At 36.8% G+C, this 20,048-nt stretch overlaps 1 protein-coding gene across 7 annotated transcripts in view; it reads left to right on the top strand.

The window, feature by feature from the left end:
• The window catches only part of FAM13A (family with sequence similarity 13 member A), a 363,045-nt gene that overhangs the window by 285,156 nt on the left and 57,841 nt on the right, over positions 1-20,048 (top strand). For all 7 annotated transcript variants that reach the window (XM_078068955.1, XM_078068954.1, XM_078068953.1 and 4 more), the window contains 3 exons: positions 10,115-10,156; positions 12,967-13,146; positions 19,353-19,539. In XM_078068955.1, coding sequence (XP_077925081.1) covers positions 10,115-10,156; positions 12,967-13,146; positions 19,353-19,539 — 409 coding nt within the window. The remainder of the gene's footprint in view (positions 1-10,114; positions 10,157-12,966; positions 13,147-19,352; positions 19,540-20,048) is intronic.

Genomic DNA, 20,048 nt, shown 5'->3' with positions numbered 1-20,048 from the left:
GAAGAGAAACTGAAAACAGGGTCACAGAGTCCCAAAGAGATATTTGTACATCTGTGTTCATAGCAGCATAATTTGTAATAGTCAAAAGGTGGTTGCAACCCAAGTGTCCATCAGTGGATAAATAGATAAACAAAATGCAGTATATATACACAGTGTAGTCTGATTCAGCCTTAAAAAGAAGGGAACTTCTGATAGACATGACGTGGGTGAACCTTGAGGACATTTATGTCAAATGAAATAAGCTAGTCACAAAAAGACATCTGTATGATCCCCCTTATGTGAAGTACAATATAGTCAAATTCATAGAGACACAGAGCAGAATGGTGGTTGCTAGGGGCTGGGGGGATGGGGAGAATTGGGAGTTACTGTTTAATAGGTACAGGGTTTCAGTTTTATAAAATGAAAAGAGTTTTGGAGATGAATGGAATGAATTCACAATATATGCTCAATGCCACTGAACTAAGAAATGGTTTAAATAGTAAATTTTATGTGTGTTTTGCCACAAGAAATTTGAGGGGAAAAAAAGTGTCACATAAGAGATTTTCATGCATACCCCTAGCTGAAAATCACTAAACCAGACCACTAATATAAGTATTTTATACTGAAGAATAGTTATAAACTTAGCTAATGTTCATCATATAATTCTCTAGGGATTCACTATTGAGTTCTTGATATCTGAGCTAGTCAGATTTTTTACTAGAGACAAGTATAGATTCTGAGTTTAATTCTATCAATGTTAATTAAAATGTTAAGCATATTGTTTAGGCTATACTGATAAATTATGTAAATTTTTATGTTTTTTATGCTTCTCTTCATGTCTTTCTTCAGCATGATAAAGCAAAGGAAAAACTGACTCACAGGAAATGACACCTTTATGGCCATTCTATCTAGAGCTCTTGTTTCATTCTTCAGTCTCCCTGCCTTCCTATAGACTTCTGTTTATAAGAACTTCAGATTTGAATAAAATGTAAACCTTTAATTTAAACAAGTAAAAGGCCAGCTCTACCTAATGTAACTACTCCCAGCTTCTCATTTAAATTCTAATGATGATATCAAAGACAACTAGAGACAGCTTTGTAACAATGATAAACCCATATATCAAAGGTCACATCACTGGGATGGGCTGAGAAACATATTATCACCTTATAGACTTCATGTTCCACCATCTAAACAATACAGATGGCCACAAAGAGAGAACGAAGCGGGGAGCGGGGGGAACTAAATTGGATTCCTTCCTCTGTCTACTGCACCAACCAGAAAAATGAGTGACATTCCCCCAACTAAACAGAAAGTTACTTTCTGAACCATTCAGAGCTGAACCACATATTCTTTTTCACCTCTGTGCCCCCATTAGCTTCTTTATGTCAACATCTATTCAAAGACTAGCACATTTAGTATACAAAGCTATCCCCCTGGGATACTCAGTCACTTAAAGCATTTGAGATGATAAAAAAGGAAGGAAGATTACTGGACATAATGCGTGCTTTCAAGAGTACACTGTACAAAAACAAAGTACAAATTTATTCCTCATTCTCCAGCTTAGTCAGAAAATTGGACCAAATAGCAAGTCACCTATTTATGCATCATAGATTGTTCTAGGGCAGACTCATATATTGGCTCTTAAAATCTAAATTCATGAGGAGGCATCTGCCCACAGCCAAAGGATGATGAAATAAACAAGGAACAATCTACCCACCCAGGGTGTTGGTAATGACCCTGCCTGGATTGATGGATTCTCCTTAAGAACCACAGAACACAAAGAATTATTTGGGACCTATAAAGAGAAATTACAAACTAAGAGAAAGGATGACTTACCCTGAGGACTCAGTGTAAAAACAGATTTCAGAGAATTTCTTTTTACATGATTCAGAAGAAAACTTGAAAAGTAGTATTACTAGTCTTCTTCCAAAAAATGCTTAAGGACATAACCAACCCTCTCTGAAACGTAAGTAAGAACCTGTAAGGGCAGAATAGGTTTACAATTACAAGTTTAGAGACATAGAAGAATAGCTGAAATAAGGAGGAAAAAGAGAGCCTAGAAATGTATTAGCAGTATGTGGTAAACAGTAAAGAGCAGAAATTATTAAAAATAAATCAAGTACATGATGAGAAAGAAACTTGAGAAGCTCCTCCAAAATGAAGAGCAAAGGGTAAGAAAAAACTGATAGAAATAATGCTAGATATGAAGGTCAAAGATTAGAAAGTCAACCTAAAAATTATGATTCTAAGGGAAAAAACATACTAATATGAATAAGTAGAAATCAAAGTTTATGCCCAGCTGAGAGGTGAGTTTTAAAAGAAATTTTTTTAATTAAGTGGTAGAAACCGATTAGACTCATTGGTGGAGGGACAAAGAAAGTAATAAAATTCTGAATTTCTTATCTTGCATGGAAGGTAGGAGAATAGAAGCAGGAGTCAAGAGTTTTGAGTTTTTTTGTTTATTTTGGGGGTTTTTGTTTTAGTTTTAATAATTAGAGATATATGGGTGTAAGAAGCAACCACTAGTAGAAAATTGTATAAGATTTCTATAATGTAAATCTCCTCAGAAGATAAAAGCAAAGACAGAAATCATAGGAAATGGAAGCTCCCAAATTAGAAAACATAAAGCAAAAACACAAAACTAGAATAAATACATCAACTATGACAATAAACATAAATGGTCAAATTCTTTGATAAAAACTAAAATTACAAAACAAAACAAAACTTGAGCTATATTTTGCCCCAAAGAGCCATACCTGAAACAAAATGGCACAGAAAGGTTAATAATAAAAATTTAGAATTTATATCTGATAAATGTGAACAAAAGGAAAGCAGAGAGGGCAATATCAATACCAGGACAACTAGAGTTCAGTGCCAAATTTGTGAAACAGGACAAACCTGGACTTTATTTAATATGGACTAAACACATAAAGGCTATAAATTAGCATGTGTAAAATAGCACAGCTTCAAATGATAGAAATTTAAACTCTTAAGTGAAGAAGAATAAACAAACACATTTGAAGCATAGAACTTATACATACAATTATATTTGTTTAATAAAATTTACAAAATAAATAACCCTGAGAATTTTATGTAATCAATGAGATTTAAAATGAATGAGCATTACATACTAAACTTTGCACCCTATAAGTAGAGCGCAAAACTTCCTGCTACTTTCTAAAAAATTATTCAGCTGTATCTGGAAATTCTTGAAGAGTAGAAATTTTTGGGGTGCCTGGGTGGCTCAGTCGGTTAAGCATCTGCCTTTGGCTTGGGTTGTGATGCTGGGGTCCTGGGATCGAGCCCCACATTGGGCTCCCTGCTCAGCAGAGAGTCTGCTTGTCCCTCTTCCTCTGCCCCTCATCCCCCCCACCACTTGTGCTCTCTCTCTCAAATGAATAAAAAAAATCTTTAAAAAAAAAAAAAAGTAGAAATTTTAACAGTCATGTATTCTAACCATGGTGTAATTGATACCAAAAAATTTCCAGTCAACCAATGAAGACTCTCCTAAAGAGAGGAAAAAATTCAGAGGAAATAAAAACTAGTGTAGACTATTGATAAGAAAAAGGGGGAACATACATATCAAAATTTGTGAATCTAACCTCTTTTTAAGAGGTGACTTCAGCTTCTTAAGAATGAAAATAAATGAGCCACGCAATCAGAATAAGAAATGATATAAAAGAAGAAAAGCAACCTCTTAGAAATTTAGAAGGTTTTAATAATAATAAATGGAAAAAAGAGCAGAACTGATGTTTGAATCCAGAAACTGGTTCTTTGGGAATAAAAATGAAAATTATAAACTAGAAAAACCTCTGGTAAACTTAAGAAAAAAAAACAACAAAACTAATAATCAGAATTGAAGTTTGTGGTCAAGGGATATAGTAGTTCTTAAAAGATTAAAGACTGCTGGCTCAGTCGGTTGAGAGTCTGACTCTTGATTTCAGCTCAGGTCCTGATTTCAGGGTCATGAGATTGAACCCCGCATGGGGCTCCACACTCCACACTCAGGAGTCTGCCTGAGATTCTCTCTCCCTCCCCCTTTCCTTCTCCCTCGTTTGCTCCCTCTTTCTCTCTCTCTCTCTCTCTCTCTCTCTCTCTCAAATAAATAAATAAATCTAAAAAAATAAATAAAAGATTAAAGACTGCTTGTTGCAATTTCATACTAATAAACATGAAAATCTAGAAATAAAAAGTTTCCTGGAATGTATAAATTTTGAAAAGAAGAGAATTCCATTTGAATCCAAAAAAGTACTTTGAGTAATCTGTTCTAAGAAAATAACTAGATATATAGCCAAAGGTTTATATGAATAGCAGCATTATTTGAGAATAAGGATTATGTCCTTATTAAGGACACACACTGAAGCCAGATTACATGAGATAGAATCAGAGCTGTGTAAACTTGAATGAGATATTAGACCTCTTTGAAGCTCAATTTCCTCATCTATAAATGAGTATACATAGTGAACTATTCATTTCATTCAGAATTTTGCTTTACAAAGACCTTAGTCTAAAAACTAAAACTGTGAATTTCTTTTTATGCAAAAACATGCTAAATATGTAAAACTGAAAACTCCAATAATTAGGGCCTGAACAAAAAGCTATACCAAAAGGTGAGTATTTTGATATTTTGATGGGCTCTATTTAATTTGTTAGGAAATATTTAATCGGGGCGCCTGGGTGGCTCAGTCATTAAGTGTCTGCCTTCAGCTCAGGTCATGATCCCGGGGTCCTGGGATTGAGCCCCACTTCAGGCTCCCTGCTCAGCGGGAAGCCTGCTTCTCCCTCTCCCCCTTCCCCTGCTTGTGTTCCCTCTCTCGCTGTCTCTTTCTCTGTCAAACAAATAAATAAAATCTTTAAAAAAAAAAAAGAAAGAAGATATTTAATAGATCATCAAAATGTAGGAATGAAAGATAGTTTTTTTCTTCAAAATAGTCCTAATACTTAAAGGAATATGAAGTGTGAGGTTTGATAAAGAACGAGAATAAATATTTTCCTCCTACTAATATCCATGTAGTATGTTTTCAATTTATGTTCTAGTATTATATGCATAGTATTTGATTTAAAACCAGAATGTGAGGTTTTTTAGATCCAAACTGTCTATAACACCACCACAAAAGGGTAATACAGTTTTTGTCAAAGTTTGAATACCTATAAATGCATCATTAAATTTCTGTATATCATAATCATAGCTAAAAGTTAAAACAAAGTGGATATTGAAGATCAAGTGTATTTCTTTTTTTTTTTTTTTTTTCTGGGATCATGACCTGAGCTGAAGGCAGGTGCTTAATGGCTGAGCCACCCAGGCACCCCAAGTGTATTTCTTTTAATGTATGACATTGTCCACGGAAGACATGGTTTTAATGAAAAAGTTTTAATTAGAAATCTGTTATACAACTGTAAGAAATAACGTTAGATTCATCTTATAGTGTTGATGCTGCATATTAACTTTTAGTATTTTAAAATAATACTAAAAATATTGTATTCTGTTAAATAGACAAATTAGGAGCTTCATGCTATTTTGATGATTAGTTACATGATCTTCATCCTTAGGCTGAATTAAACATCACATAATTGTCTTTTAAATCCTTACTCATTAAAAAGAAAAAACTGACTAAATGTAAATATTCTAGAGGGAAAAAAAGGATAATTCTGTTCGACCTAACAGTTCCTATTGAAACAATAATACTTTACCACAATAATATTTGTATACCACAGAAGAGAACATACTGAAGTAAGAGAATGTATAAAAAAAGAGAACACATGCTTTTTCAAGATGTCGGATTTTAGTAGATTTGAAACTTCTTTCTTTTTATATGTAGATTTCTTTATTTCAAGTCAAGAGATCTAATTAAAGAATCACTTGTCAACAGGCATTCTGTGCATCTTATCACATGCAAATTTATAGACTAATATTGTTGAGCATATTCAGCTTCCAGAAATGTAGTTTGGGTTTTGTTAATAGAGATACAGACTAAATATATTTAAGTATGTCATAGAATATATTGCAGAGTAGGCTTAGAATCTGTTTTAAAAGACTATACCAATAGCGGATGTGGTTGCATCATCACTCACAGTAGGGTTGGGTAATGAAATTGACCATAGTTCTGGAGTCTGCATAGAGGCTTATTTTTTTCAGTTTTGAATACTTGCTTCACAACATTGGGAGATGATCCCTTCCATATTCAAGTGTTTATATTGCATAAGTAAGAAACTTTGTTAGCAAATCAGTCAAGGGCTCTGAAAAAATTCATTTTTCTTCGCTTTCTGCAGAGGATAAAAAACAAGTTCCATGTAGACGAAGGAAGTCTGTATCTCTCACTTTAGCTTATTTGCTTGTTGCCCTTTTGTCATTTTCTTAGAATTACCTTCATGAGTGAATTATAGCTATGGAAATAGGCCCTATGTCTGTCATTAAATATTCTTAGAAATCTTGTTATTGGTGAGTTATTAAGCACATCCCACAGGAACTATGCAGGTGGCTGGATACCTGACCAAAGCCATACTGGTGTTTAATAAACCATAACTATGACTGAAACTGTCATAATATATTATGCAATTATAATCTTTTGTAGTGATTTAAACTTTAGGGCAGTAAACTTTTAGAGCTAAAAGAAAACCACAGGGATCACTAGCCAAGCCTTTTATTTTCGGTATGAAGAAACCTATCCAAAGCAGCCAGGCTAACCAGCAATCTATGATTTCAGCTAATTAACTGCAGAGCCAAGACCAGAACTTCTCTTTTCTGATTCCCAATGGAACATGTTCTCTTCTCAGAATACTTTCTTTAGAGAAATTCTGCTTAAAAAACATGAAAATATGGACACGTTAAGTATACCAAAAATTCTAAAGGCCTATTAGAGAAACATAAAAGTATAAATTATCATAAATTTGACCTAAGATCAATATATTAGCAAAATTGAATATGATTTAATTCCTTGCTTTTGTCATTGATCTATTCATTTATTTTGCATTCTGGAAACGGCTCAGTTAAGCTTCTGCCTTTAACCTCAGGTCACGATCCCAGGGTCCTGGGATTGAGCCCCATGTCGGGCTCCCTGCTTAGCGGGGAGTCTGCTTCTCCCTCTCCTTCTGCCCCCCCTCCCCGCTTGTGCTCTCTTTCTCAAATAAATAGATAAAATCTTAAAAAAAAAAAAAAAAAAGACTGATTTAGAAGGCTTAGGTCATTTTTCTTTAAGCTATGAGGGAAATTTTGATGTGTTGCCTTTTATTCACTTACGCTAGCATAAGTTTTCCAGTGCATACCCTCATTACGTAGATTAGAATGTTTAAAAATAGCTATTGTGATATCTAAGTAATTGAAGTCTTGAAGAATCTTAGTTGCAGGGAATTACCGCTTTGCTAATCAGTGTCTTCCACAAATCAACAGCATCAGAATCACTGTAGAATTTGTTAGAAAGGCAGAATCTCAGCTTCCCCTTCCTGAGACCTAGACCTACTGAATTGGAGTCTGTGTGCGAACAAGATCCTGGATGATTCAGATACGCCTTAGGATTTGAGAAGCACCAATGTAGAGTTAGTAATCTCAGAACCTGTTTCTACTTGATGTCATCTTCTTGTCTCTTTCTTCCTCGCCTTTCTTTTTGTGTCCTGACGCCCAACTTCCCCAAAAGAAACATAAAAATATCAGTGTGTGCTTTAATAAGCAAAAAGAAGTTCAGGTCAAAAGTGTGTAGAAGGGAGGCGCCTGGGTGGCTCAGTTGGTTAAGCAACTGCCTTCAGCTCAGGTCATGATCCCAGGGTCCTGGGATCGAGCCCCGCATCGGGCTCCCTGATCGGCGGGAAGCCTGCTTCTCCCTCTCCCACTCCCCCTGCTTGTGTTACCTCTCTTGCTCTTTCTCTTTCTCTGCCAGATGATTTAAAAAAAATGTTCCTATGTTCAAAATTGCATGGTATATCCAAGGATGTTTGGGGTGATTGAAAGGGGCTCTGCTCCCAAAACTGAGGCTGTGTAACTACATTGAGAAGTGAAATACAGGAGTTAATTACACAGTGTTGACTTTACAGAGGGTGAGCCACAAAGCATCAAAAGCAGGGACTGCCTGTTCCAGTTAAGGACAGAGAATAGCAAAGGATATATTATTGGTTATGTAATCTGGGAACCACTGTGAATAACAGGTATTGTGAGGCAGATGAGAAAAATGGTTGTGATTAAAAGCAAAGTAAAACACCAAATCCAAGCCTCCGTCTACAAAGATGATTCTAGTGAGATTTTCTTCTAGTGAGTGATGGATTGAATGTCTAGTGTAGTGATTAAGAGCTTAGACTGAGCTAAAACTTTCTTGGTTCAAGTTCCAGCTCATCTACTTCTTGGCTCTGTCACTGTGGGCAAGTTACTTAACCTCTAACCTCTTCAACTGAAAATTGAGAAAACAATAGTACCTACCTCATGGGTTATTGTAAATAGCAAACAAGAAAATATATGTACAAAATACTTGACACAGTGTCTGAAACATAGTAAGGACTCAGTAAGCATTAGAGTGTATTTGTTCATTTGCTTATTTACTCATTCATTAAGGTTTTTCTCATCAGTTTCCCTTGTGAACAATAGCATTATTTTATGTGTCTCTTCTGGGATTTGGCTGTGGTTTGTGGCCATGACAGACAGCAACAGCTCTTTTTAAGGAAATTATCTGGGCTGAAGAGTGAGTGTCTGTTGATCACCTCTGGGATAATGAGTGCTAGGCTGGGTCTGATGGTGGTTATGATAGTGGCAGAGAGTATAATGAAAGAAAAAGAGAGATATCATACAATCCCTTGAGGTACTTAGATTCTGAGTGGAAAGAGATGAGATACCCACATACATGGGAGAAAAACCCAACAGATGATTTAAAAAAAATGTTCCTATGTTCAAAATTGCATGGTATATCCAAGGATGTTTGGGGTGATTGAAAGGCAGCCATCAGCCTCGGTCATTAACACCTGTCATTTTCTTCAGGTGTTTTCTACAAAGAAGGAGGAGAAAAGGGAACTATTCTATCTATTAGGTAAAACTATAGTGTGACAAGCATAGACGTTTAAACAGACTTTTGAATCTTGATTTAGAAGCTGACTAACCATGGGAGGGCAGACTGAGAAACTGCTAAAATTGCTGCCGGCCTCGACCTCATTGTGGTTATATGAACACAGGGGGCAGGCAAGAGGGGTGAAGTTCCGGAGGGTGCTTATCAGATAATGTTCTATAAGTTCATTGTTCCACGTTAGTTTGACTACTTTGTAATGCTTTTGAAGGAATTCAGGCTTTGGAGGAAATAGAAAAGTAGAGGAACTTTATAAGTGCTCAATAAAGGGGCCATAAATTAGGTGTTGCGATGAAACATAGATCTTGAAGGATTCTCCATCTTGAGGAACTCAGGAAGAAAGGTGGCTTAGAAATAGTTGTGTGGGGACGCCTGAGTGGCTCGGTCAGTTAAGTGTCTGCCGTCAGCTCAGGTCATGATCTCAGGGTCCTGGGATCGAGCCCCGCGTAGGGCTCCCTGCTCAGCGGGGAGCTTGCTTCTTCTACCCTTCCCCCCGCTTATGCTCTCTCTCTGAAATAAATAAGTAAAATCTTTTTTAAAAATATATTTTAAAAAAGAAAGAAATAGTTTTGTAGAAACCAGTGTTGTTCCTTGTTCTCTGTCCCCTGCTGCTGTCTGCCTGTTCTGAGCAGTTTTAGAAAGTCGCTTCTGTCTGCAGGTCTGGAGGGAGTGGACGAGGAGGGAAGAGATTTGGGCTGGGGAGAGCAGGGAATGGGTAGAGTTGGTAGCAGGAAGGCAGTCAGTGGCATTATACTAATATTTTGGGTAAATAAAAAGACGCTGAAAGAGGGTGAGGGCCAGGATAGTAGGGGCAGAGGTGGAGATGGTTTTTAAAGGTCACTTTGAAACAATCTATCATGGACATCTTTAAAATGGGGGGTGGGGGGACACTGTTTAGGAGTAAACACCCATGGGCATCCTCTAATTCCAGAAACAAGTGAAAATCAGCATCTGTCAGGGGATGGGTTAAACATTGTGCAAGGGTCATTCAGAGTCTAGCTAATACTTTTAGTCTGGAATCCCCTTCAGATGTTTGGTTCACAGTCTCTGATGCTCTGTCTAATCTGACTTTCTTTCTTTGTGCTTCTTTTCCACAGCACGCATGTATCCCAAGTCAGCAATGTTTCGACAACTGGAGAGTAAGTTATTTGGGTTTCCCTTTCCCATTTATCAAACAGAAAAAAAGCTACTCTAATGGTGTGTAGTATTGGAAGATTAATACAGTAAGCAACTTATGATGATTTTTAAAACCACTGAGAGAAGAGGACTAAATAAGAAGTGTTCGTGTTTGAGCTTCTGCATGGGTGTGTGACTAGAGACAGCTCAACCATTTGAACATGCGAGATTTTTGTTTCAGTCAAAATAATGTCAGAGTCTATTAATGTTTGCAAAATACGTGTTTAGGGAGGTATCTTAGAGTGGAAGACGCTATTAAAGGTTAAAGTAGTAACAGTGTCTTTATTTTTTCCTTCCTTATTTTTAATCAGCCTACATTTATTGAGTACCTGCGATATGCCAACATAGTGTTAGGTGTGTAATGTCAACTAAGCTTCGGGCTCTGCCATCAGGGACTTTACAGTCTAAGAGGGACACAGAATCAAAAGCAAATTAGTGATGGCAACAAGTCCTTTATCCACAGGGCAGGACAGTGCTCTACTAATGATGCCGATCATGTATCTCTTTCCTCCTAAGGCTACCAACTGGACTAAAATCCAAGCTCCAGTTACCTACCCTTGCCTCCCTCTTTGACCACATTGCTCATCATGCTTCAAGCACGTGACATTCTGTTTCTGGAATAGGCCAAGTTTATATTTGCCCCAGAGCCCTTGCACTGGCTGTTTTTCAGCCTGACCATTCATTTTCTTATCATTCACTTTTTTGTTCAAATGTCCTCTCCTCCGAGAAGCCATCCCTGACTATCCGCAGTCCTTCTCCTATCCTGTACAACATTTTGGAGAGAATTTATCACTTTCTGAAATTTCAGGATTTCTTTATTACCTCTCTTGCCTCATAGCAATGTAAGCTCCATAAACATGGGGACCTTGTTTGTCATATTCATGGCTTTATCCCTAACACCTAGAAAAGTGCCTGGTGTATATTAGGCACTAAATAAATATTTGTGAATAGTTTCTTGCTCAAAGATTTTCCTTCACACACACCTCTCTTCCTTCCTTGCTAAGATGTAAATGGGCCTTTTTAGCGCATCTTCCATCAAGAGGGATCAGGAGGAAGAGGAGGAAAGATGTGATAAGGAGGAAGAGGGGATAATTTAAAGAAGCACTGAGTAGGATGAATTTGGATCTAATAGGATGAATTGGGATTTTTCTTTCCTTCTTTGTTAGGTGAGGAAGCAATGAGAGGGCAGGACTGACCTCTCTTAGCTTTGTGAATTTTAAAGAGATTCCAGAATTATACCAAGACTGATATGTTCTTTCTTGTGTATTTCCTGATAACCTTTACTTCTTATAGGTCTTGTATAGTTTGGAAAAGGTGTGGAGTTAGTTTGTATGTATACATTAATTCACTCACATTCCTATAGACCACAGTTAAGTAATCTTGAATCATTGGGATGTGGAGTTCTAAATATAAAAACTCTTTGTTTTAAAGATTCATTTATTCATTCATTCATGCATTCATTTATTTGTTGGGGTGAGAGGGGGAGAGGGAGAGAAAGTCTTAAGCAGACCCTGTGCTGAGCACAGAGCCCAACTCAGGGCTCAATCTCACGACCCTGAGATCACAACGTGAGCCGAAACCAAGAGTTGGACACTCAACCAATCGTACCACCCAGGTACCCCTAAATATAGAAGTTCTAATGCCCAAGTTAGACTACGCTTGTTCATTGTCTTCAAATAGTTTTAATGAGATTACCATGCGTCTATTATAAAACTACAATTGGAAACTCTTAAACTTCTTAAATTTTTCAAAACGCATCTTATTTAAGTGAATGTATTTCTTAATCTGAACATTTTAAAAACAAATGTGGTTCTTTTTAAATTTTTAATATCTTCATTGAAGTATAATTAATATACAAAGAACTACACATACTTAATGTCTACAGTTTGATGAGTTTGGATGTGATTCTTTTTTCAAGTGCAGGAAGACATGGTTTGAGGAGTATATGTTTAGAATTTTCCATGCCAGCTCATTCAGAATTAAATAATGTGGTGATAAAAGAAGGCTTAGACACATTAAAAGATTATATAGCTTTAATAAGGATACCCTATCTATCTCACCATGCACTCTTCAACCCCTGTGCTTAAGTATTTCCTCATGTTAAATGAAGTAAATCTATCCTGCCATCTTCAGTAACACATATTGGGATGTTTGCATGATAACAGCTTCAATTATATACATCACAATTTAATTGCATAGAGGTTCAGAAAGATTTTGCTGTTCTAAATAGTGATTGTTCTGGTGAGGTGTTCCTTTTTAATAACATTATTCCCTGCATAATTTTATCTTAAAGAATTCTACATAGATAATAGGTATCATAAAATCATTTGTGCCCATTTGCTTTGTAAAGCATACTGTCTGCCTCTGCAGAGCTGGTATGAAATCCGAAGGAACTCACCTTTGTAAGAATAGGTCTATTATTATTCTATGAGGAAAAAAATATTTCCTCATTCTGCCTTATATTAAATGACCCTTATTTCCTGAATGCCTCTGATAATTGTTGCCAGGCTTGCTGTGAGCATTTCAGTCATCCTGGACCTACAAAGATGAAAAACCCAGTGATCAAAGTGGTAGCATTTGTCAGGTTTGGTTTTATTTTTAACACACGATGCAGATATTTTGAGATGTCTCATATGTGGTCTTTGCTCATGAAGCTGTGGTAGATCTACCATTGAACAAATGCTGATATTTCCCAAATTATGGATATAAATTTTTAAAGGCAATCACTGATAAATTTGATTGCCTAATGGACTCTGTGTTCTGCTTTTATTAGACTCTTAGAAAGAACCATCCGGTCGGCAGTAGAACAGCACCTTTTTGATGTAAATGGCTCTGGAGGCCAAAGTTCAGAGGACTCGGAATCTGGAACATCATCAGCATCTTCGGCCACATCTGCCAGACAGCGCCGCCGTCAGTCCAAAGAACAGGATGAAGTTCGACGTGGCAGAGATGTGTGAGTTGGCATTAGAGTGTCTTATTTGCATTTTCTCCTCTCCTTTTAAAAATATACACCTGAATTAGTCACTGTGTTATAACCATTCCCATTTCAGTATTCCCGTTAAAACTTCAAAAATTCCTTTTTGACTATTCTAAACTTAGCTAACATTTGGAAATTTGTAGGTGACTAAATGAACATTTCAGTTTTGTCTGGATGTTCTGTGTTGTCTAGATGTATGTTGTAGGAAGCCACCTCTGATTTAATACACTTTAGGGCTTCCTCATGAATATCTTCTTTAGAGGGATGCTGGACCACTGGAGGAGAAAATTGCCATATGCCTGTCCAGCGGCGGGTTTTTTTTTTTTTTTAAGATTTATTTATTTATTTGAGAGAGGGAGAGTGTGTGAGTGCGTGTTTTGCGGGTGGGGGTGGGGAGTAGAGAGAAGGAGAATCCCAAGCAGACTCCATGCTGAGCAGAGATCCTGACCTGAGCGGAAACCAAGAGTCAGGCGGCCAACCGACTGCACCACCCAGGCACCACAGAGGTGGTTTTTTTCTTATGAGACAACATTCATTTGGTTGTTAGACTAACTTACAAAATCAACAGATTTCCGTACTGTATTGGCCTGATGCAATACTAGAATATCACCGTAATACTTTCACAGTTGACTACATTTTAGTATCAGAAAGGTTGAGCTTAAGTCTAATCGAAGAGGAAATGCTTAAGTTCTTTATTATCATAATGACTAGTTTTAAGCTTTCCCACAGCATGAATTTCAAGAATAGTATCATAAGAAACTTTATTCTTCATTAGAGGACTTGATAAAATACAAATAAACAATTATCATCTATATTTTTCAATAATCATCATTTAAATGCCAAGGAAAATAAAGTTATATTCATATATTTTTCCTGAAAGTTTTAAGTTTATTTGTATCTACTATAGCATTTAGTCTCTATAAAGTTATCGTTTTGAACTCCTTATTAAATGTCAAAGACTAAATCAGACCCTAGTTCCCCTCATTCCTTTTCACCTGGATTCATAATGCACATCAAAATCTTAGGGGGGAAAAAAGGAAACTTCTTTTTGCTTAAAGAAAGACGCAAAAGATAAGTGGTATAAATAAATACCATGCTGCATATCATGAAGATGTTTAAGGGCCATACTAGCAAATGTAATTTTAGGAATAAAACAGTATCAGTGGTATAGACCACTGACTTTTTAAGTGATATAAGGAGCACTTTAAAAAAAAATTTGTCTTGTGGCTGGTGGATAGGAGGGAGTGCTATAATATTACCTTTACAAAATAGGAAAATTATAATACAGGAGGTATTTACATTTAAAATTAGCTACTAACTAAGCTTTATAGAAAACGTTTAGGAGTAAAATTAACTTGTGTACTGCCTATATTGTGTTACACAGCAAGTACAAATTATTTAATACTGTTCTTATCCCCCGTCTCATTTTTTGCCAAATAGTATGTAGCAACACATTGCATTTTTAAAATACCCTTAGTGTGTCACGACATGTGTCACGACATCATGCTTTCCACCCTCTTTGTTTGGACAGAGGGATAGCAGGCAGAGGTTGGAAGTGGTAGTAAGACAAGAGAGAGAACAGAGCAGACGGTGGTCGTGTTGACGGTTGATGCTGCGTGGCGGCCGGGCAGGGGACAGCACAGTGGGGTAAGGTCCAAATGAACAGGCGGTAGAAAAATATGAAACATAGAGTAACCTTTCCTGCAGAATTTAGAGTTTCCCACATCCAGGCATGTTTCTAAGTTCTCTTGATCATATTTTACTGTCAATATCAGGAGAACAAAAGGAGATGAAGAACGGTAGAGACCGACTAATCTAACAACCTGTGAAACTCTAGCCTTCCCCTTATTTTTTCTTCTCTGGTATTTCCTTCACTGCTCATGCTGGTCACTCATTGTGGTCAGACTAGAGTTGGACACTGAGTGAGTAAATCTCGGGCTGAAAACTGTGTGTGGCCACGGTAACTTATAGTCTCACATTACTCTTTTTCCTTGGTGCGTCGTCTGGGCACACAGAAGTCCCCTTCCTATGCTCCCTGTTGGCCTCAGCCTCCTAGGCCTCTGGTGTCTTCCTAACCTGACATGCTGGGTAATTAACATGTCTTGATAGTCCTTTCTCTTCAACTCCCAGTCCAGTCCACGCTGCACTGCCTCTCTGAGCTCGCCAGGTCTGGGGAGGAGCAAGGCGCTTATCTCTCAGGGTCCCAGACCTACTACTTTTGTCCCCATGAAGGTTCTCTCCAGTATGTCCCCAGGAGCTATACCGACATATCACTGATTGGGCAAAGGTTGAGAATCATTATCATAGCCTATAGTAAGTATGTTTTTCTTAGTATATACCTATGCATAATTGATTCATTTATCAAAGATTTTCATCAGGCTTTGCTTAAAAAATAAAGATTAAGCTAGACTTTATTCTATTCAAAACTATTAACCTTATGGAATGGTTTAAAAGGGTTTTTAAAAATTAGAAATTCATTGTATTTTTGTCTATTATTTTGCCTCCTAACAACTTAAAGCTGCAACCAAGTAAAAAAATATATCCTTGAAGTCAATGATAACCATACTTCAGGGTGAGATTAGAGTCATTAAGTCTATACTAAAGTCATCATGGCAGATTTTTTGAAATAAATACAGAAGATAGACTAAGACTTACAAATATTTCATTTTAGTGCAAATGATTTCTTATTTTGTCTAAATTTATAAGGAAACATTATCAGGCTTATATTATATTGCTACTATAAAAATATCAAAGTTTAAGCAATACATTCAATATGTGAAGGGGTTCAGTTTAATTCATTTATTTAAAAAACTTGCCATCTGCCAGGTGCATGGAAATGAGGACCCTTGGTGATGGGTATATGGAAATTCGTTGTGATAGTGTCTCCTCTGTATGTGTGAAAATTTGATAATAAATATTTTCTTAAAAGCAAAGGGTAATTTAGGTGAAAGTGGTTTCAGCTGTCCAAAACACAATAAACTGGAATTTGTACATATTTATTATAGAAATACTATATTAAATTCCTACTGCAAAGTAAGAAAAAAAAAAAAGAAAAGACAAAAAAAACCCAGTGCTGTATCAGGGGAATGATAAATAGTTGAGTATTGCCAGAACATTAAGTGTGTTTGTAGGGATGGTAAGGAAGAAACTTCAGATAAAGTGAGAGGCCCCAGAAATCTGAATTCATGTCAGATTTCAGTGATGTCAAGTATGACTGAAACCTGTCAGAATGTTGCAGGCAGGAATTATATACCAGCACTCCTCATAGTCACATATGTATCGTGGCTGAAAGGTGTTGACTCGCACAAAAGCAGAGACTTTTTCTTTTATGTAAGAGAACAGGATTTCCACATGAGCATGCTGAACAGATTTCCATGTATTTGTTTTGACAGCTTTTATTCCAGTCATTCATTCACTATTCAAAAAGATTATAAAATAAACTTTGTGTTTTAATTTCTAAAACTGGTTTTTAGCTTTTGTATTAGTCTACTAGGGTTGCCATAACAAAATACTACAGTCTGGGAGGCTTAAACAACAGGGATTTATTTCCTCATAGTTCTGGAGGCTGGAAGTCCAAGATCAAGGTACAGACAGGGTTGGTTTCTGATGAGACCTCGCTCTTGCACTTGCAGATGGGTCCTTCTCACCGTGTCCTCCCATGGCCTTTCCTCCATGTGTGTGCTCTCCTGGTGTCTCCTATTTTTCTTTTCTTTTTTTCTTTTAAGATTTTATCTATTTATTTCTCAGCGAGCAAACACAAGCAGGGGGTAGTGGGAGAAGGAGAAGCAGGCTCCCTGCTGAGCAGGGAGGCTGATGTGGGACTCGATCCCAGGACCCTGGGATCATGACCTGAGCCGAAGGCAGCCAACCAACTGAGCTACCGAGGCATCCCTCCTCCTCTTATTAGAACACCAGTTCTGTTGGATTACAGCACCCACCCTTATGGCCTCATTGAGCCTTAATTACCTCTGAAAAGGCCCTGTCTCCAAAAACAGTCATATTAACAGATGGTGAGGGCTTCAGTAGAGGAATTTGGGGGGAAACACAATTCTGTCATAACAGCTTTCAAACATAAAAACCCCTCAATAAAAAATTATAAAGGATGTATACCCTAGGAGTTAGGAGAAGTATAAAGAGTGATAGACAGAATTTATATAGTAAAATAATTAATTCTGAAGTTGAGACCAAACTCATCCAGCCATCCGTGAAAGGCAACACTCAGTGCGTGGAGGGGAGATTGAAGAGTATCTGCATAAGTATGTGTGCCAGCATGTTAGTCCCTGTCCACTGTTCCTCTGCCTTCTATGATTTTATACTGAGGGTATTTCTAATATTTGTTGCATAAATCTTTTCTATAATTTTACTAAGTGTATATTTTTACATTAAAAGTTATGTAAAATAAGGGGCGCCTGGGTGGCTCAGTCGTTAAGCGTCTGCCTTCGGCTCAGGTCATGATCCCAGGGTCCTGGGATCGAGCCCCACATCGGGCTCCCTGCTCAGCGGGAAGCCTGCTTCTCCCTCTCCCACTCCCCCTGCTTGTGTTCCCTCTCTCACTGTGTCTCTCTCTGTCAAATAAATAAAATATTAAAAAAAAATAAAAAATAAAAAAAAATAAATAAAAATTATGTAAAATAAGACTAAATTAAATATGGAGTGCTAAAAATCACCAAAGATAGTGTAACTTTGAAAATATTAGGATAATATTTAATTCATAATTTTCCCTCCAGGATAAGCCCATCTAAGATAGGATGTGAATTTAGATGGCAGAATAAATATTTAACATTATCTTTCATTTTTGTATGTGGTTGAACTGACGGTAAAATATAGTCATCTGTTTTGCTCTTTAGAGCTCATTTATTTCAAAATAGAACTGTAAGTGTTTAGGGAGTTACCTTAACTCAGTCATACCGTAAGGGAAAGATCTCATTCATTTGTACCTTGGCACGCCATGATGCTACCCTGATGGCTTAATTTGTCTTGTGATGTAGTAAAAAAACAAACAGTTTGCTAAGTAATTTAATTTTATGGAAACTCCTTAAGGGAATGTTTAAAATACTCAGAACAATTTCAAGAATATTAAGTGAATTAAATTCTGTAGTTATGACATTCATATCTGCTTCTAAAACTAAGTCAGAACAGGGCACCTGGGTGGCTCAGTTGGTTAAGCATCTGCCTTCAGCTCAGGTCATGATCCCAGGGTCCTGGGATTGAGTCCCGCATCGGGCTCCCTGCTCAGCAGAGAGCCTGCTTCTCCCTCTCCCACTCCCGCTGCTTGTGCTTGCTTGCTGAGAAATAAATAGATAAAATCTTAAAAGAAAAATAAACTAAGTCATGAAGGACATCCAGTTAGAAGTTTACATCCTGAAACTCCTTGTACTGGGAAGTAACAAATCCATACTTTAGTTAAAATGCTTTGTATTCCACAGTTTTTTTTAATTTATACTATTTCTCCCAAGATTATCACATGCAGTCAGAGTTTGTTATTAATGCTTCTCTACTATGCTAAAATGTCTTTATCATTTGGGAAAATCAGTTTGTCCCATTCAAGAGAAAAAGACATCATATTTCCTTTTCAGATTTTTGTCCACACATTGTATTATAAAATGTGTGTATAGCAGGGGAGCCTGGGTGGCTCAGTCAGTTAAGCGTCCAACTCTTGATTTCAGCTCAGGTCATGATCTCAGGGTCATGAGATCAAGCCCCGCATCAGGCTCTGCACTTAGCGGGGAGTCTGCTTAAGATTCTCTCTCTCCCTCTACCCCCTGCCCCCGTGCACACACGCATTCTCTCTCCCTCCCTCTCTCTCTAAAACAAATAAGTAAATCTTTAAAATAAAATAAAGTATGTGTGTGTATGTAATCTGTTAATAATGGGAAATTTTTTTGTAAGATTGCACTGTTTTCCCTGTTTGAATACAAATTACTTTTGGTACAACCTCAAAAGTTGTTCATTGGTAGAAACACAGTCCTTGCCAGTTTGCCTCTAGGAATAATTTCTCTTGTAACGTGATATATTTGGCACCAAGTGGTCTCAGGAGTAGCACTGTGCTCAGATTTTGATCGAAGAGGCAAACTGGAATTTCTGGGCACTCTTCTGATTTCCCATGTGATGCAGTGACAGTGTCGTTAAAATATCCCTTTTACCTTTTAAAATTAAGCCTTTTTTTTTTTTTTTAATTCAAGGGGACTTATCAACAAAGAAAATATTCCTTCTGGGTTCAACAACCTTGAAGATTGTATTTTGAATGCTCAGGAAGTGGAAAAATTGTATGAAAGTACTTCTGGTTATATTGGAGAAAGGGGCAAACCTAAACGTCAGAAATCCAGTTCCAAACTTTCTGAACTCAATGAAAATCAAGATGGTCTTGTGGTAAGTGAAAATTCTATAAAACTTTTACTTGTAACCAATTAGGAAATATCACATCTCTTTCCCTTGCTTTGTAAAAAAATAATAATTTCAATCATGAGCTTCATAGGACTATAGGATATGAGTTGTGAAGGCCTCAGAGCTACTAAGTGTACATACTTGTATTTCTTTTTGGTAAATATAAAAATCAAAGCTGAGAAAGATTATATTCTGTCAAAAGAAACAGAGACAGCACACTTTGATTTCCATGTTATTCAAATGATTTTTATCTCATTCTTTTGAGTATTTTTAAATTGTATTTTTGGAATATTGTCATTAAAGCATTTTTTATTTTCCCCCATTCTGTTCATTCTCATATATATGATGTAAAAAAAAAAATTAATGAACTTAAAGCCAGGTGAAAGAAAACTACATAGGGAAAGAGGATCAACTATCTTTGTGTACAGAAATCTGTGTTCAGAAATTTAGTTCAAATCTATACTCTATAAAGTATTTTCTTCCAAATTAATCAG

This window comes from Halichoerus grypus, chromosome 3, assembly GCF_964656455.1.
Source record: "Halichoerus grypus chromosome 3, mHalGry1.hap1.1, whole genome shotgun sequence".
In the NCBI taxonomy this organism is placed as follows: domain Eukaryota; kingdom Metazoa; phylum Chordata; class Mammalia; order Carnivora; family Phocidae; genus Halichoerus; species Halichoerus grypus.
The sequence above is the reverse complement of the archived record's forward strand: the minus strand, read 5'-3'. Positions and strand labels throughout refer to the sequence as shown.